Here is a 20,349-nt window from a genome sequence, read left to right on the forward strand (position 1 = left end):
TGGTTTTCTTAGGGTCCGTTTGGTTGGAAGGGTGGAAAAGTGGGAGAATAGAAAATGGTGGGACAATGGAAAAGTGGGAGGATAGATAATATTTTATTTTCTCTCCTTTTTGTTTGGTTGGAAGTGGAAAAGTGGAAGGATGAAAAAAATAAGTTGGAACAAATTTACTCATATACCCTTGTTAAAGAATGATGTCCAATTTAAAAAAAAAAAAGTGACAAATAACCACAAAAAAAGAGCAATCACCCAAATTTATTAAAAAATAAAAATGATGTCCCAAAAGAAAAAGCAAGTCTTTAAAAAAAAAAAACAGCTATCAGCCCTAGAAAATCAAAGGAAAAAAAAAGAATAAAATAAAGGGAAGAGGCAAGTTACTGCTTAGAAAAAAGAAAAAGAAAAAGGAATGCCCACTCCCAGGCCCAGAAAATCGAGAGAGAGAGAGAGAGAGAGAGAGAGAGAGAGAGAGAGAGGCAACGTTGCCCAAAAAAAAGAAAAAAGAAAAGAAAAAGAGAGGCAACATTATCGCCAACTGCCAAAATAGAAGAAAATAAATAAATAAAGGCATGTGCACATAGACAGTTTTGTCAATTAAGAAAAAATTAATCCCCACTCAGTTTTCTCTCCATTTTGGAAAGAAAACATTTTGGTGGGCCCGGGGAGAAAATACCTGGGCTCCACCATTTATTTTCCTTCCTCTCCATCCAACCAAACACACTCTAAAAATGTTTTCCTCCCTATTTTCTCTCCAAAGTTTTCCATTCACCCTATTTTACTTCCAAACAAACACACTTTTAGGGTGTGTTTGGTTGAAGTGAAAACAGGAAGGATAAAAAATAGGGAGAGGAAAATAGTGTGAAAAATGCTGTTTTCCACTGTTTGGTTGAGAAAGGAAAATAGGAGAGACAGAAAATAGGGGAGAAAGTTTTCCCTCCTGGGCCCACTTTTTTTATCCTCCCAAATTGGGAGGAAAATGAGGAGAGAAAAGTGATAAGAAATCCATTTTACACAAATACTCTCTTACCTACCCCTCACATATTATATAACAAGAGTATAATAGTCAATTTATATAAATTACATTTTCCATTCTTTCATTTTTCTCTCCAACCAAATAAAAGATTTTTCCACCTTCCCACTTTTCTACCCCTCCAACCAAACACATAAGAGGGAAAACCAAATATTTTCTATCTTCCCACTTTTTCACTCTTCCAACCAAACGGACCCTTAGAGTTTTGTTTAATATTTAGTTGTTATTGGAAGTGGGTATTTAAGTTTTACACAATATTTAAATATGTTTTTCAAAGTTCATACCAACTATTGGGTTAATTTCCTAAGACAAGACATAGTCTTTATAGATTTCAGTAAAATTCTTGAAATTATTTGTAAAGTTAAGTTGTCTTTTTTTGAGCAAAATAAATAAATAAGTAAATGGGTTTGAAATGAGTTTGTATTTGTGGGGGCATTTTTTGCAAATGTTGGGTTGGGCTGTCACTTGCTGCACTAGGCCCAAAGTTTTCTGGATCAAGGAGTTGGGATCGGTCCAATAGCAACCTTCCTTGGTCTAGCTTGTGCACAAACGATGCCCCCGTTTGCCAAGATTATTTATCACTTGCCCGTGGTAGGCAAAACTGTTGCAATAGTTATGGTAGGCAGATAAAACAAAGATAATAATAGAAATACTTTCGCTATCCAGACAAAGGCAAATAATGAGCTTTGATAATGAATATTTGTTTTATGGAAAAAGCATCAAAGGATAAGTATTGAATGAATAGCAATAAGCTTATTAAAGGAAAGAAATGACAGTCTTCCGTATCAAGTTACGTTGCTAGGTCTAAGTCAAAAAAGATGAACCATCTCTTCAACACGACTAATCTCTCTGAAGGAGAAATTAACTGCTCTGAAGGGGGGGCCTCAATGACTTGTATTTAGAGATATCCTTTGCCGTTATCAGAGGCATGGGTTGGAGAGGGAGAAGGAGAGGGAGATCAACCTATTTGGTGCATGCCTGCCACTCCGTTCTTTCCGTTTTTACTTTTCTTTCTATTCTCTCCAATTCTTTCCTTTCTTTCTTTTTTCTTCATTTTATCTTTCAATGTTTTTTCTTAGTTATCGTGACTCTCTCCCCAGAGGTCACTCTGCCTCCACCGTGCACAGCAAGGGCTCCTTATATAATGTCAGCCGTGGCTAGCTTTTACCATTTTACTCCTTAACCGTTTTAGTCTAGTGTAGGTGTCTTTGCCGACCATTACTAATTGGTTAGTCACCCAACCAGCGCCACTTACCAGTGCTGGCAGTGCCACTCCACCTCACTAGACAAAGAAGACTCTTTTTTTTGTTTGCTTGTCGTGGCATACTTACCTACCACGGTGTAAGTACTCTCTTCCTCTCTGTCCCTCATCGCATGCACCTAGTGGTTTCAACTTAGCTTTGCCTCTTTTGGGTGGTATGTCATCCCAGCAGGACACTACCTCCAAAAGAACCTGAGCAGGAAACAAGAAAATACGTTTTCCCCCTCCCCACCGCCAAACCATGCCCTCTTACCTCTGATCCATGACTTACCACTTCTTGTATTGGCTGGGTATATATGCTGGTGGTGTCTAGGTCTTGCGCGTGCCTTACTTCCATGCTTGTCTAAAATCTGTCTGCTGCTTGCCGTGGTCTGAAGATCTACCCAACCTTTTGTTTGTTTTTTAACTTCTTACGATGTGGGCTGCTTTATTAATCTCTGGTTCTTTATGGCTCGCTAGGGTTTGCCTGATTGTGGGCTTCCTTTCCTTTGCGCCCTCTTCCGTGTTTTATTGGTAGCCTTGCTATTACTTCCTGTAGCGTTATTCTGTTATGCCCGCCGTGATGTTTACTTGACCCAGGGCTACTGGTCTTTTTTGGGCTTGCTGTTCATCCTTTTTCTAATGGTCCAATAAACTCATTGGGCCTTTTATTACTTGCGGGCTCCCGCGTCCCGCTTACTTCCTTTTGGGCATCCTTGGTCCGTTTCCAGTCCTGTGCTTCCCATGGGCTTTTACTAACTCTTTGGGCTTCTTTGACCCAAGTACTTCATACTTCATCTTTGGGGCTTATAGATTCTCTATTGCCCCTACTCTCTTTACTTACATTGCTTTGGGCCTGCTGTGACAGCTGTGGCACATTCTCACTTTTTTACATCCATATTGCCCATGAGTTTGCTATTTCTTTCTTTCCAGGCCTTCTTAGGCCCATTTACTTATTCAGGGTCCATTTGTTTGCTTTATGGACCCATGATCCATTATTCCTGCTACTTGGGTTTAATGGTATTTCTATCCCACTTTCTTCTGCCCACGTTGTTGGGCTTTCTCCTCCTGTTGAGCTTCTAAAAAATGAGTATCTACAGTATTCATTAAATACATGTGAAACCAATTTGAGATAAAATTGCTAAAATTTAATAGAATTTGGAACAAGCTTGAGATCTATATTTTTTTAAAATTAGGATTTAAAATAAGTACTTTGAACCCAAACCCGTCTTTACCCATTCTTAAGTAAGTGCACCAAAATTAACTAAAGTTGACCAAATTGGATCAAAGTGAATCGAAGTAAACCAAAGTGGACTCAATAGATTGAAGTGGACCAATTATGAAAACATTTTAAAAAATATCTTAATTTGTTTCAATTATTTTATTAGCAACCTCAGTTTCAAATGCGTCAACTATGCATGTCGTGTGCTTTGTAGCCATTTTCCATTAATGAGTTGACGGAGACTACTACTAAAATACAATGACCAAATTGATAATGATTCCAAAATGATACTTATCCCATACAAAAAAAGGTAATGCTATGGCGACAAATTATTTTACAACATTTTAACAAACTATTGATGTGGCAAATTCTTACCATTTTAATCTAGACCCTCTACTAACATCATTTTTTTACTTATCAATAACTACTCATTACATCAGCAATTTATAAATAAATAAAAAATTTTGACTTTAGCACTTTCTTTATATATGTATATATATATATATATATATATATATATATATATATATATATATATATATATATATATATATATAAACTAGCTCAACATTACTAAATCGATCAATACATGGCAAAGATATCTTACCCCTCAAAATTTCCATGTAAGGCTGAGCGTGGATCCAGCCAACCAACCCATCCGCTCAACTTGAAAGGTCTTGGGCAGGTTGAAGAGATGCTTGGGTCGTGCCTAGGCCAAATATTCATGTTTGTTACGGGTGTTGGGTCAATCTCGAGTTTAGCCTGATCTGCTTGATCTTAAAAAAAAAAAAAAAACACACACACACACACACACCACCACCAACATAACGCAGATCAATTGAGTTGTTAAGCAAATCTAAGAGCTTGAATAATAACTAATAAGTGTTTGGGTAAGAGTTAATGATTAAGAAAAAAAGCAAAAAGTGGAATGAATAGAGTTCTTGTTCTTCTTCAATTTCTATGTTCTTTGCTATTATGACTGATTTAACTCTTAAAATTCCTAAACAAACAACTAAAAAGAGAGTAACTTGATATAGAAATAAGTGAAATTTAAAAAGTCATTAATTGATTTATAGTACCATAAATTATTAAATGGACAATTAAAAATAGAGCAATTTGATATAAAAATAAAATAAAATAATATCTAGAAAATCGTTCACCATGGGAAGAGACAACTACTAAGCTTCCATATGTAATTAAGGTATTCTTTATCAGGTCTACCCATAGTTAGTAAAATACAATACATGTTTGATACGGTAAAGATACGGATGAGTTTGATTTGGCATCTTTCAAAAAAGCACGTTTCAAAAAATTGGCATAAAAATATGGAAATGGAGAAAGAACGTTACACGTGTAATACGGGCATATTGCGATTATTTGTAAAAAATTTGTAACAAAAATATGGAAACATATACCTATAGTTTTTAAAGATAAATACAATAATTTTTGTTTCATGACCTTTAAGCTTTAACTCTTGCCAAGTGTGATTTAAGCCTTAAAACATCCCAACAAAATTAATTTTTTTTTAGAGTGATGCTAGGGAGTATATTACAAATTTTTACTCTATAGATCTAACAAATTTATGTGTCACCTATCATGAAAGATAATTCAAAGTTTCAAACACTCATGTATCTTTTTTTCCCCTTAAAGAAACCACTGTTCTATCATCCTATTGAAGTGACATTAATCACATTCAATATCACATTAACTTACACTTTTTATACTAAATTTTTTAATAATTCAATCTTTTTTTAAGAAATAACAAATTAACAATGGTTATTTTGGCAAGCTTTTGTTTTTATTTTTGAGTTTTCCATTTTAAAGTAGATTATTAAACTTTTTTTTAGAATCAAATAAACATAGTAAACGTGGAATACATTTAAAAAAAAAAACCACAACAGAACTTTCATTCAATAAGTAGCAAAACCTATTATTGATTTGCATGTAAGGTAAGATTGTAATCGCTCAAGGAGAAAAAGCTGTGATAAGTAACCACTATAGCTTTGAAGAGTTTTGTTTTTTAATATTTAATATTTAGTGTTTGACTTTTGATGCTAGAAGCCATTAGTTTTCATTGGATAAGTTTTACCTTTTAGCAAGCTCTATCTTCTTCTTCTTCTTCTTCTTCTTTTTTTTTTTTTTTTTTTTTTTTTTTTCTGAAATATAAACCTTATATTTTATCAAGTCATATTAGACAAACCGATATTTACATCTTCTGTTATAAAGGCTTACTGTACTTTTAGTCTCAAAATAATGCTTAAAGTTCCGTAACATTGCAAATATGATGGGAGACGCCAGTTTTTTATTGATTACAGACGTACATGATCTATACGCATATTAACTAATTAGGGGTCTACCATTCTTCTTGCAATTAAAATAAAACAAATTTGTTTAAATAGAAAGAAATGAAAATAAAATTAATTTGTTTAAATAGAAACAAATGAATGTATATGAGGATATATATATTTTTTTTTTATTGTAATTGGTCAAAGAATAGTAATATTGCTCATTTATGAACATATTATGTATTTTAAGGTTTTTGACATGAAAATGGTAGAAAACATTATTCTTAATATATCTTTCCTTCTTAAGCTACAATGTTATAGAGTTATCATTAAAAATGAATGCCATAGGTAGAGACTTTCTCACAAAAAAAAAAAAAAAAAAAGCTACAACATTTTATTAATTCTTTGCCGTCTATAATCATTTATTGAAATTTTCCTAATGCAAATCTTTTGGAATTAAACTTTCCTTTTTAGTCAGGTCTTCCTCTATTAAACATTGATTCCAAATTTTGAATCCCATTTGTTTCAAAAAAAAAAAAAAAATTGAATCCCATTTTTTTGGCATACATCATAGATTAGGAAATTTCACTAAATTATTGCCAAGTCAAATTTAGGTCAAGAAATTTAAAGTTTTAAGCTTATATCCATCCAAATTCCCCTTCCCGCCTTTCTAAAATTAATTCCCTAAATTTATGGGATATGTTATTGGACAAAGTTTAACCATGAAATTGGTTGTAGCTTAAGGTTACAAAATTGATTGTAGCTTAAAGCTACAACCTTACTCAATATTGTTTTATTGGACGTGAACTTTGACAAACCCACCATTGGATTACATCTTCTTCTTATATCTTCCATGTTTACAAAAATTTTAGAAAATTAAAGATCAACAACTATGTAATCAATACATTGTTTAAATTGCAAGTTTTTATAGTTTAAAATTATGCATAAAATATAAGCTTATAGATCATATAGTAAATAATATCTGATTGACACAAAATTTGACATTGTATTAAGAGCGTAAAGAATATGCAATTTAACGTTTAGATTTTCAAAATATATAGTAATGTTTAACATTTTATTAAATAAGATTGTAACCTAAGGCTACAATCAATTTTGTAGTTAAACTTTGTCCTATGTTATTACAGTTAATTCGAGTTTAACAAAACTAAATGAACTCCACAAAACAAATATTAGATAACATTGTAGAATACAATTTAACTCCTTCTTGTGGTCTAAACCATTCAAAATAGACATTGAAATCTAATTATAAATTCTCACATATCATTGAGACTTCGTTTTAACACTTCCTCTTACAAGCTTGTTGCGACAATGAATTCAAATATAAAATTCAAAATTTTAAATGCAATGGAAACTCAAAAGTCTACCTCAGTGTGTGTTCAAGAAGGTTCTCGAATTTGCCGAGTAACCCTTCTATCTTAATAACCCTAACGTTTCATCAAATTGTGACTTAGTAATATTTTGTTCGCTGATCTCCCTAACCTTGCCTTCAATCTCATTCACCAGTTTTTTGAGACAATCCTCACTATTCCTCCGATTCTCAAAAAATGAGTAACTTGGCAATTGTTCAGTTGTGGGCCTGCTTTTAGGATCTGGACTCAAGCAACTCTTCACTATTCCACAGAGTTTGTCAAACAATCTTTTCAATTTCTTAATATAATTCTTATACCTATCTGGTAACCCAATCCTTTATGTAATTTGTTGTAGCAAATGCTCTGACTTAAGAAGGGAAGTTATAGGAGGACAACCATGGAATAATTCACTACAAAAAAAGTTGCCTATTGCAGTCTGTTTTTAGTGGTGTCTGCAAAAAAACGCTGCTATAGGCATATCTATAGCCACGTTCAGGGGATCTATAGTGGCATTTTAAAACACTGGGCCTATAACAGCGTTTTAAAACGCCACAATGGTGTTTGTAAAACGCTATTATAGATCCCTCATATATATATATAGTTTTTTCAAAGGACCTATAATGGCGTTTATGATACGTTGCTATAGGTCCCTTAATTTTTATTTATTTATTTTTGTTGGGCTATAGTAGTGTTTTTCAAACATCACTATAGGCCCATGTAAGACCATAACCTATAGTGTCGTTTTATGAAATGCTGCTATAGGTCCTTTTTATTTTTTTCTTGGTTAGTTTTTTTTTTTAAAGGACCTATAGTGGCATTTGTATTATAGGCACTTGTATTATAGTGAGGTTTATAAAATGTTGCTACGGGTCCCTCAAAATTTTTTTTTTTTGTTGGGCTATAGCAGCGTTTTACAAATGCCACCTATAGGCCCTTGTAAGACTAGAACCTATAGTGACATTGCGTTTATGAAACGCTACTATAGATCCTTTTAAAAAAAAAAAGAAAAAAGAAATAAATAAGGGCCTGTAGTGGCGTTTTAAGAACGTCACTATAGGCTCATGAAGACACAAGACCTATCACTGTAGGTTCTAGTCTTAAATAAAAAAATTCCTTTGTTAAATATTTTTTATTTTTATAATAGAATATTTTGGGAATATGCCACTATAGGTCCTTTAAAATTTTAGAAAAAAAAACTTTTGATTACCAAAAATTAATTTTTGTTGGTGGTTTTTGGCTATAATGGCATTTTGAAACGCTGCTATAGCCAAAATTTTAAAAAAAAAACAGAAGGGTTTATAGCAGCATTTTACAAATGCCACTATGGGGTATGCACCTATAGTAGCGATTCTAAAACGCTGCTATAGCCTAATTAAAAAAAAAATTTGGCCTATAGTAGTGTTTTACAAATGCCACTACAGGTTATGGATCTATAATATAGTCTAATTAAAAAAATAAATGAATTTGGCCCATAGTAGCGTTTTATAAACACCACTATAGGGTACAAACCTATAGTGACATATTACAAAAACGCCACTATAGGTCCAGCCTTTTGTAGTGATTCTAATACACAAATTCCAAAACTCCATATGTCATCCACCTTAGCATTGTCGTTATTACGTTGTCGTGAGTTTCTTACCTCTGGTCCAGTCCAATATGGCACTGAGTCTATGCCTTCCAGATACTTGAAACTTGAGTTCGAGCTACCAAAGTCAGAGATTTTAACAAATCCATTCGAGTTTATCAAAATATTAGATGGTTTCAAGTTTCTATGAACTGTATTCTTCTTTTTGTGAGGAAAAGACAATGCCTTAAGAATTGGTTTCAAAATAATGGCAATCTGTCGCTCTTTTAACCCATGAGGCAAGTAATCACATATAATCTTAAAGAATACATGAATGGCAATACCACCCAAATACAATCATCAAATTTAAAGAAATAGTTGGCAGAAGGATGTTTTCGTGTGAGATACTCATTGCATCACGTAAAACACTCCAAATTTGAACCCGAATTTTCATGATGAATTATTTTGATTGCACTTCAGTGTTCAAATACTCGGCCATGTAAACAGTGGAGCTAGCACTATTAGAAATTATACTAATCTATTTGTAGGAACCAGAAGTTGATGGGTATCGGACCCCTCGATCAGCCATAGTAGAGAAGAAAAAACAGTTCTCGAGGGTTAAAAAACCATAATCTTCAAGAAAAAGAAAATGTGAACTTCTTGTTTAGTACCAGAGCAAGAAGTTCTCTAAAGAATAAACCTAATGCATGAAATCTGAGGGTGGTGTCCTGGTGGGGTGAGTATTTATTTGCAATTGGTTGCGTTTTTGTAGTGCACTACAAAAATGCGGGCTATAGCGGCGTTTTTAAGCCACGTTTACAAAAAACACGACTATAACTAACCTATAGTTGCATTTTTAAGTGTTTCTAGCCACGTTTTTTTGGATGGGGCCTATTGCCGTGTTTCAAAAACGTGGTTATAGGATCATTTGAATAATATTTTTTTCAAGGGAGGATACGGCTATAGCTCACCTATAATCACGTTTTTACAATGCGGCTATAGGTAAAGTCTAAAGTCGCGTTCCAGAAGTGCGGTTATAGGTCCTGCTAAATAAAATTTTTTTTTAAAGGAGGACCTATAGCCGCGTTTAAAAAAACGTGGCTATAGCTAACCTTTAGTCACGTTTATAAAACGTGGCTATAGGTCTTGCCAAATAATACTTATTTTCTTCTTAAAGGAGGACCTATAGCCGCATTTTTTAAACGCAGCTATAGCTAACCTACAACCGCATTTTTTAATTGGGGCTATAGCTAACCTACAACCACATTTAGAAAACACGGCTATAGGTTAGGTCTATAGCCGTGTTCTAGAAGTGTGGCTGGGTGAATTCTAATACTAGGTGGATTTTAATGTTTTCTAGTTCTTAATTTCATGGCTGTTTTTGCAGACATGCCACAAAAAAGGTTTAGTTCAAAATTGTGTGATAAATTTTTTCTCCAACAGTACCCCTTGTCCCTACAATTGTAGGCCAATAGTAAAAATTTTAATAACAAATACAGAGAAGAATGAAAATGAATGGCGTAATTATTAATTTTTTTTTTGAAAGAGGCCTAAGTGTATTTTATGGTATGTTTGGAATCTACTTATTTTGCTGAAACTGAAAACTTTTTGCTGAAAGTACTATAGATTAAGGTAAAAGTTAACTGATATAATATAGTGAGACTCATGAATAGTATCAAAAAGTGCAGTGGGATCCATGAATAGTAGCAAAAATAAGCTGAATAGTAAAACAAGCTAGCAAATTTCATCTATGCCAAACGCACACTTAGTCTTGCAAAATTAGTTAACGAATTACATAGCAAGATATAGGCTATATAGCTAACCTTTGTATTTATGTTGGTCTAAACCACAAATTAATACATTATGCACTCACAGAATCATGTTAAATGGCAAGTAACCTCAAGGAAAATGGCAAGTTTCATAAAACTTCCTTTAAAAAAAAAAAATAGTTATGACTTATGAGATCTCTTATATAGACTTAGATGACAATTACTTATGTGTATTGACAGGCATGTAAAAATTATCATGACTAAACCCCAAAAAATTAAATGTTAGTATAAATTAGAGATCCAAATGACATTTCTACATATCTTAGCTCGTTTCCTCATGAAGGTATCTCTTGTAATAAATATATGTATTTTTCTCTTTAGAGTCTTGTAATTCCCATCTAAAACATTAATATTTTTCATTAATTTTGTTTGTTTGTTTGTTTGACTCATTTGTGTATACATCATTCCATAATGTATTAACTGCAATATTGTTATGTTTTTTGCAGGCTGCTGATATTGATTATTAATACAAAAAGGACATATTGTCCACAAGAAAGTCTATTAAAGCTTGGTTTATGTATTGTGACATGTAGCTCTTAGCTTTATCCACATGTATCATTGTTGTGTCTTATAAATATCTACATTGTATTCGTCTGCATTATGTATGGCACTTCTATCTATTTAATTTTATAGCCCTTTACTTATGCAACTTCCTATATGCTACTTCATGTTGGTTTGAATGGAAATAGGTTGAATATTGTATACAGGAATTTGTGATTTGCCTAGGGAAAAAAAAAAAACAAAAACCCTATAGCCACATTTATAAAATGTGGTTGTAGGTTGAGGAACTATAATTGCGTTTTTTAAACATAGCTAATGTACACCCTACTGCCGCATTTATAAAATGCAACTATAACCAAATTATAAAAAACAAAAACCCTATAGTTGCATTTATAAAATGCGGCTGTAGGTTGAGGAACTAAACCAACATTTTTTAAACATGGCTAATGTACACACTATAGCCGCGTTTTTAAAAAATACGATTATAGGTTGCGTTTGAAGAAACGTGGCTATAGACCTGTTGGACCTATAGTCCCAGAGAATAGGCCACACTTAAAAACGTGGCTATAGCTCGTGTTTTTTGTAGTGTGTAAATCAGTTCCATTAAAAAAAGTTGGTTACTTATAAATTGTAAGTGTAATATGTGGTTTTCGACTTTGTATTTGATTCCAATTCCTTTTCCTTGGCTTAAAGCTCATGTCAATGACCAATATCTAGTTTGTATTTCTTAGTTCTTCTCCTATTGGGTTTTCTCTGCTTCCTCAGTTTATCTGTTCTGCTAATGGTAACTATCAAACGATGTCGTTTTAGAGTTATGTTTAATTGTCTCTATGCGACGTCGTTTGGTTTAGTAAAGTACTAAAGTGGCTGTTATGTTTGTGACGCAAACGACAGTGTTTGAATCAAAGCAACGACACCGTATTGACAACACGAGCAGCCCAGTCTTCTTCCTCTCCTCTGTTCTTCTTCACCTTCTCTGAAGTTCCAGATATTTTTTTCTCTTGGAGATTTAGTGCTTCAGATTATATTTCTCTCAAATATAGTTTTATACTTTTCTCTCTACTAGTTTCGTGTGATTCCTCCATTGAAGAACCTTGTTTTCTTTCAGTCATCTTCAATATATTCAATTTATTTGTATGGTTGTTCTGCCTTATACTTGTTCGTATTATCTACTCTGTTGTTTATCAATTCCATTCTTCCACTAATATTGTTCATGTTGATATCAGCCTATGTGTTTCTGTTCCACTTTCATTGTCTCCCTATCCTTGTTCATCGATTAATACTTCACCCAAAATGCTATCATTTGTTCGTCTTTATTTTATATACTAAATTAACACTTTGTGTTTCTTTTCTTCGTATGTTACATTATGATTTTATCATTGTGTCTCTAACTTCTTTATTATCCATATTCCATTTATTCTGTCTTCTAAATAGTAACTGTATTTTTGTGTTAGCTGATTTGTCTAATGGACCGTGTTGATAATTTTTGTCAATCTTTGTGAATTTCCGTAATCTGATCATTGTGGTCAGAACAAATGATAATTGCACAATTTAATTATATCAATTTGCTATGATAAATCTTACAAGACTAGAAGGCAATTTAATTACTGTTTATGTTGAGGCTATTAGTCCGATATTTGCTATAGAAGTTTTAATGGCTAATAGTTGACATTGTTTGGAGTGAAAAATTGGATATATGCTCTCTTTCTCTCTCTCTCTCTCTCTCTCTCTCTCTCTCTCTCTCTTATAGAAGAACTTCATTCTTACTTGGTAACAGCATTAATCAGTTTGTTCATTATGTATGTCTGAGGTCAAGATGCTCTAATAAATGAGTTAGCGGACTTCATAACTACTGCCCAAATAGCTGAAAAACTTGAAAAGGAGTAAAGGACACAGGTAATACAACTCATGGTGATGAAGTTAGAACTTAGAAATGAGGTTGTAAATAATTCTTTCATGAAATGGTTATACTCACACACACAACCAGTGGGTTTTGAACCCACAACCTCATCCTCCACCAACTCTTGTGAGGAGAGAAATTGCCTTGAGCTAAAGCTCATTGGCAAGAATTTGTCCATTAGATGACAAATCCTAAATCTTGGTTAAGCAAGAAGTTTGATAATTTCAATTTCAGCTCTGTTATTTCACTAGATATTCACGAACTTTTTCTTCTGTGACTTTGATTGGGATGCTGCAAGGACAATCCCATATTGGAGTGTTCAATGTTTCCTCGGAATTTTTCTCATGTGATCTTCAAAGTTGTACAATAGGCAAGTAATAGTAGCCTGGAATATGCATATGTAGCATTCCCTATAATGTATCACTGGTTTACTGTCTTCCTTTTCAACATGCTCACAGGGGTCACAAAGACCATTTTTCTCTCATATCTTACTATGATACCATGTTTTTATGATTGAAATGCAGCTTACAGAAGAAGTATTTTCACAAACTAGAAAAGGAAATAAGTTTATTTGCTTCTGTGCTTGGCACACCAGTTAACAGGGCTGTTACATAAGCGCAACTTAAAATGACATTTGGAATGAGCTTAGTTGATGTTCTTTGCATACATGCTAGAGTAGGAATGCCAACTTCTGTGGTGTTCCAATAACAATGTTTGTTGTGTTTTGAGACATAATACTCAGCTTGACCCAGGAAAAATCAGAGAAGTTAATTTTGGGTAATGCTAGAGATATTACAAATTTTTACTACATAAACCTTATAAACTTATATGTCAATTTTTAAAAACAAGACAAAAAAGTAATTAAGAAATTTATTTATATATTTTTTAGATAACAACAATCACATTTATTATCAAATTAATTTGTAAGCTTCTTTTAATATAATTGGGAATAACTTTAGAATTTCCCAATAATTTTTGTACATCTTTTAGGTTGGCTCCTTCTTTTTCATTTCTTTTAAGGAAACGGAAGCCATAGTGAACAATCTTGCAGAGAGACAACTAAATAGCAAAACTCTTAATATTTCAAAATCATTATTTGGATCAATTCCAAAACATGTCTTTGTAGGCTACAAAGTACAAAACTCGCAAACCAACCAATAAATGAAATAACATAAACTAATACTCATCTGATTGCTGTATTGCAAGATTTCACATTTTTGGCCACCAAAATGGGGCAATGAAAGAACTTAATACTATAGGTTCAAAAGGGTTGCAATGGTTTCACTGTATCTATCTGGTCCAAGGGAAAAGGGTGAATAAAAGCAGAATTCAGCTGCCATATCTTGAGTGTGGCCTTAACATTCACCCCAGTTGCATTATTGAACAAAAATAATCTTGCTGCCCCATAAATTGCTTCTGTTGGATAAACCCTTGATGTGATCACTGTCCTCCCTCCTTGAGCAAAGCTTTCCACAATTGAATGGTCAACCTGATTTAGCGTCAAGAACCCAAAGTAAAACAAAGTATTAGGTTTGTGTTCTGTAATTTCATCATAACATTCTTAGTTTTCTGTGTTACATGAATTAGGGGCCTTGAGCCCAAATGTGTTGTAAGCACAAGACTTGTAAGCTTGTACTTGCAGGTCAAGTCATCTCTGTTTTGCAGGACAAGTTACTTAGTCCTACTAGGATCATAATAGGGTAGTCTAGGTTCCCTACAAATACTTTCTGATGTATATCATTATATTGTGAAATCTGGATTCAGTTTTGCTCTCTTTAAACATTCTATAAAGTGTTCTTGATGACATTCTATCTGGACCTTGGTTGCAAATGCATCTATGAAACATATTTTACTTATAGAACCCAAATTTTTAGTTCCTAATGATACTCTTTTTTTCTGTCTTTTCTTGGTAACCAATTCAAAAGTGAATCTTTCAGCTTTAAGATGAGAAAGATTCTCACTCACCAGTAGTCTCATAGAAAACTTTTCATCATCAAGCACCGGAACTTGGCTTCCATAAACTTGGTTGAAAACATCATTTGCCTTTGATGACCTGCATTAATTAACCAAAATCTCATGTTACATTTCTTTCTCACAAGCTGTATCCTTAACATTTGATTATAACACAAGCTGCAGATTTAAGAAGGAAATTACTAACCATATACCTAATGCTAAAAAATATGAACAAAGTTTTGTTAATGATCCATACTAGATAACACATGTCATCATTTACTTCTTTTTTTATAATTTTCTATTTGAAATAATCAACTGTGCGTTTGAATTAGCTTTTACTAATTTGTTGAAAGTAATTAAATGTACAGTTTTACCTTAAAAAAAAAAAGACTTCTAAAAATTTGTACTAAGGGAATAAGCTTAATAAGCTACTGTCAAGAAGCTAATCCAAATGCAAATTTTATCACTTTCAAATCTCAGTAAATAAAATATTTTCTTGGAAATGGATATCAAGCTATTAGGGGAGAAAGTCATCAAAGAAAACAAGCATACCTTCTTTCATCAGCACAGAAATAAGTCTGCAGACCACCATCACTTGTATTGGTAGGACGGAAATAAATAGGGGTTAGTTCAGAAAGTGTTTCATCAGCAATAACCAAAAGGCCAAATGGTCCCAAACTGCTTCTGTCAACGGCACCACCACGACAACCTCCATTGGCTTCATTAGTCTCCTCCAATCCTAATGATTCTATTTCAAAATCGGCGAATATGTCTAACTGTCAACATGTTCAGAAGAAATACGCTAGTGAGCAAAAAGTTATTAACAACAACAATAAACAAGTCTAGTCCAAAATTTTTTGAGTCGGCCATGAATTTTCAACAGACTAATTAGGTTGGCCACATATATTTTTTTCCGCGATTCAGGGAAATATTTTTATTACCATATAACTAAAATTATGTGTAACAAGTTCACGTAAAAGCAAGACTGATTAATTAACCTGTGTTGCTGTGCCAATGTTCAGCTCCACTACTGATCCAGGTTTAACTACCACACCTTCAAAGTCTGTGCTATTCAGTCTCAAGCTCTCCACCTCTTCTACAGGCCATTGAAGTATATTGGTTCCGGTCTTATTGTCAAACAACACAGTCCTTGGAATGGTCTGTAGAATTCAGAAATAAGTTGTGTACATCAAATTACTTTGCCTTTCATTTCTAGTAATAATTGTATAAAACTTAAAATCCTTCTTACTAAACTGATATGTCTACTTTTAAACACAAAACAAAAAATGTAATTTAAAATTTTATTTTTTATAGTAAAATTGGTAGTAAACATTTTATGACCAAGACTTGAAAGAGATCAATTCTAATATTGCTTTTGACTTTCCTCGCATTTTTAATTTATATACATGTAGCATGTGCATATATATTCTTGTAGAAGAAGATGACCTTTATTGATTTTTTAAAACAAAAACAAAAGATGATTACCTTAATATAATATAATATATCTTAAAGAAAAATGGACATACATTACGTGACGTTTTCTCTCAACTTGACGAGAACATTTTCTTGTACCAAATGGTCTAGAATTCCAGATCACCTATTTGGACTAATTTCTCAATCAATAAACGTGGTTTTTTATAGTTGCTGTACCGTATTTGAACTCTTATTTTATATAATATAATATTGAGAACTCTTATTATATTAATGTTTCTTTTAATTAGTATCTCAATTAAACTAATTAAATAAAATAAACCATGAAAAGTTCTCAATTGAAATAGGATTTATTAATATTACCTGAAGAGATGCCCATCCCTTTGCCAAGTCTTCATATTCAGTATCAGTTTCATTAATCCAACCCCACAGGACCCGCCTCTCGAATTTCGGGTCATAAAATGTTTTTGATGCATAGTATCTCCCATAGTCATATTTCAACCCGAGACCCACATCCTCAGCCGGGTTATCGGGTACCCATGTATCATTATTTACAAAATAGGTCCCAAGTGCATAAACATCAACCTTTGTATCATCCAAGCTTGCCTTCAATAGATGTTTGATTCCTGGGCCATTTACTGAAGTATCCAAACCCGTTGACCCATTAATTGCAACCGGGTAAAAGTCCACACATTCCCACATACCCGTACCCGGGACCTCATGCAAGTAATTTTCCAATAACTCATATGTGGTAAAGTTTGTGGTTTTGTATACAAGTGAAACACCCGCTCCATTGACCTTAGACCCGATTGTGACCCGCCACATTCCATCGGGTCCAAGCCATGCAGTGGTCGGGTCCCGATACTCATCTATTGCAATTCCAATTGGGGGGATCAAGACCGGGTTATCCGGGTATTTGACCCAATCCAAGAGAAGGGGATCAGATAGGTTGGCAGGGTAGGCAAGATTTTGCACCTGCACAGCATCAACAGTGTCACCAGTGTAGAGCATTACGATTTTGCCATCTGGCAGTATCGTAGCGGACCCGGTCCACACACCATTGATATCATACCATTGATCAGGGACCATTGCGAATGGGAGATAGAGCCAATGGATCAGGTCCCTTGATACGGCATGACCCCATGTGATGTTGCCCCACACTGCTGAATCTGGATTGTATTGGTAAAATAGATGATACCATCCCATGTGATACAATGGACCTGCAAGCACACAACATTATTCACCTTTTAGAGTTAAAAACATTTTTAACACGAAAAAAAAAATAGTATCCTAGTGGCATTGTTTGAGTTCAAAGTAAAAAAAAAAAAAAATGTAAACACTGCATTTGAAGTTCTGTTGGTGCTTTTTAAAAATAAATAAACAAAATTGACAGATCCATTAATTTAGACCGACCAATTATTTTGTCCCTACTACTAGAAAAATCAGAATTTTACTATCTAATGGATCTCATTTAATAAATCAATATTAATTAATAATTAGTTCATGATTAATTTATTATATGTCTACTAAATTGGATCCTTTATATGATAGATCCTAATAGTATTTTGTAATGTGATATGAGTCATATGATTACCTTGGAATCCTATGCAAGAAATGAATAAACCACCGTGCCAGACTAGAGCTATCATCCTTGTCATTTTAATAATGCTTTAAAAGACCGGACTGTGTACCAACCAACCCTTACCAAGAAGTCAGAGTAGACATAGAGTATTAGATTTTTCAACTTTACATAGAGTTTGACCTAATATTCTATATCAATAGAGTTTTGAAGCTAATAAAATTTAATATGTTTATGCTTACTTAGGAAAAATAGTTATAGAATCTCATCTAAATTGTATAAACTTGAGGAAAGGTAAGTCACATTCCCGCTTACATCCCAGAATGATTAGTTAAATTGTATAAACTCCTTATAATTAGTTATAAACTCAATAATCACCTAGTAAATACCCGATAAGGAATTCGGTATACGCCCACATAACACTCATTCAAACAATCCAATCCAATTAAATTAGTATGATTTAATGCATTCCAATTGTATGGATTTTTGGTCCTGATCTAAACAGTAATTTAATGAGCGTGGAATACATGACAATGTTTTAATTTCAAAATGCTAGCTAAGTATGATAAGACATGTTTTTGAAATTACTGGACCAATCAAACTAAAAGAGACCCCACATTCATATCAATATTCAACCATCCATAGCCACAAAATCAGTGAGTCCATCCCAACATCCATGATTTGCCAAATAGACAAGGGCACAGATAGACCCTCGTGCCAGGAAATTGGCCAGCTAGTCTTGGCAGGGCAAGACATGCTCTCCTTATTTGTCCACATGCCTAAAAGTACTCTCCATTTCTAGCAAAATTGTTTTTTAATAATTATAACTTTTCACTCATTTCATTTTTGTTTATTATGGGCCAGAGAGGTTACCAAACTTTCTATCCAAAAAAAAAAGGCTCAGATACAACTATAAATTTATGGCATTGGTGGCAAAATTTCATACGTGCCCTTTTTTTTTTTTCAACTGATCAGGTAATCCCAGCCGAACGATTGGTGTACTTTTTTTGAATTTCACGGGAAAGTCATTACCCTATAAAGGGAATCAATCAATTGGACGGTCTAGATCAACCTACCATTCAAGCTAATAGGATCAACTTTTATTGGATCAGAAGGTGCCACGACACATTCACGTGTATTTCCAACTAACTTCATAATAAGTACAATAATAATATAAGAGAGATAAGCTAGCTTCAAAGAACTAGATGTGTTTTGATTAATATGGACTTTGCAGATGATAAAATAATGACTTTGATGATAACAAAAAAAAGGGTCTGTAAAGGCTTACCATCAGGATCTGAAGCAGGACCAACGAGAAATCCCCGAACAAACAGCAAAAGAAAATGACAATAGGAAGGAAAAAAAAAACATTGAAGGGTTAGTATCATAATGATAATAAAGGTTGGACTTGGAAGTAAGTCATATAGTTAATCATGCATAAAGCTAAATCTTACCTACCAATATTAATAGAAAAAGAAAGCATTGAAAATCAACGTGAATATATGCACTTTTTATCAATTTGAAAATATATATATTGTGTGTGTGTACCTACCATTCATCCAGTTTTTTTGAGGTTGAAAGTGGTAGGCAGTTCTTTGCCAAGAAAACATAGCATTTGTCCAATTGTAAGAAACTCCATGATGGCCGGAAAGAGACGGGTTTGATTTGGCTGATACTCCTTGTGCTACCCCTCTGGGCAGCACCACCGGGCTCGTCGAAATGTTGTAAAACGACGTAGGTTTTGTCGACAATGGTTGGTCTTTTTCGGGTTTTTCTAAGCTTGCTGGTTCAGGGCTTTGGGTAATGATTAATGTCACTAATGACATGAGGAAAATCATGGAGGCAAAGATCACAGCAAAACCCTTTAAGGGTCTCCGGGGACTTGGTTGAGAGGAGTGGTCCGGTAAGGGAGAGTAATAAGAGGAATGTTCATAATGAGAGGTGGTTGTATGGGAAGGATTGGTCTCCATGTTGAGCTAGTTGAGGGACTAGATAGAGTGTGATAAGAAAACGAAATGGGGGTGCTTAAATAGAGAGGGTATGAGAGAGATGAGAGAGAGAAAGATATGTGGGTTGGTGTGTAAAAACTAAAAAGCTCATTTGCTTGCTAGATCTTGCTAGGGAAGGACTATATATAGGGAATTGTGGATGGTGTAAATGAGTAATTCTGTTTTTTTTTTCTTTCTTTAATTTTTATTTAAGGTTGGAGGAAAATTCTAATGTTTGTTGTTGAATAGTATATTTTTGTATGCGCTTTGCTAATTGTTTATGGATTAAAGTTAAAAGCGCTATTGAGAGAGAGGAAATAGACTTAAGCCCGCCGAAATATATTTAAAAAACTATAAAAACGATTTTTTTTTTATGAGTTTATCAAATAGTTTTCCGTATCATTTAAAATTTTAAAGTTTATATTAACTGATATTTTTAGGATAATTGTTTATAAACTATTTT

At 33.5% G+C, this 20,349-nt stretch overlaps 1 protein-coding gene across 2 annotated transcripts; it reads right to left on the reverse strand.

Annotated features, from left to right (window-relative positions):
• Positions 1-13,995: 13,995 nt before the first annotated feature.
• Positions 13,996-19,998, reverse strand: LOC142619556 (beta-fructofuranosidase, soluble isoenzyme I-like). Of its 2 annotated transcripts, XM_075792694.1 has the most exons (7): positions 19,451-19,998; positions 19,187-19,195; positions 16,683-17,539; positions 15,887-16,048; positions 15,441-15,664; positions 14,901-14,988; positions 13,996-14,424 (listed from the first exon to the last, which is right to left on the reverse strand). In XM_075792694.1, exons 1-7 carry the CDS (start codon positions 19,866-19,868, stop codon positions 14,197-14,199), a joined length of 1,986 nt encoding a protein of 661 aa, XP_075648809.1. In that variant the 5' UTR covers positions 19,869-19,998; the 3' UTR covers positions 13,996-14,196. The 2 variants fall into 2 exon arrangements, with proteins under 2 accessions (XP_075648809.1, XP_075648810.1); XM_075792695.1 differs by lacking the exons at positions 19,187-19,195; positions 19,451-19,998 and adding an exon at positions 17,914-19,107.
• Between the last annotated feature and the right edge of the window lie 351 nt (positions 19,999-20,349).

This window comes from Castanea sativa, chromosome 12 (genome assembly GCF_040712315.1).
Source record: "Castanea sativa cultivar Marrone di Chiusa Pesio chromosome 12, ASM4071231v1".
Classification (NCBI taxonomy): Eukaryota; Viridiplantae; Streptophyta; class Magnoliopsida; order Fagales; family Fagaceae; genus Castanea; species Castanea sativa.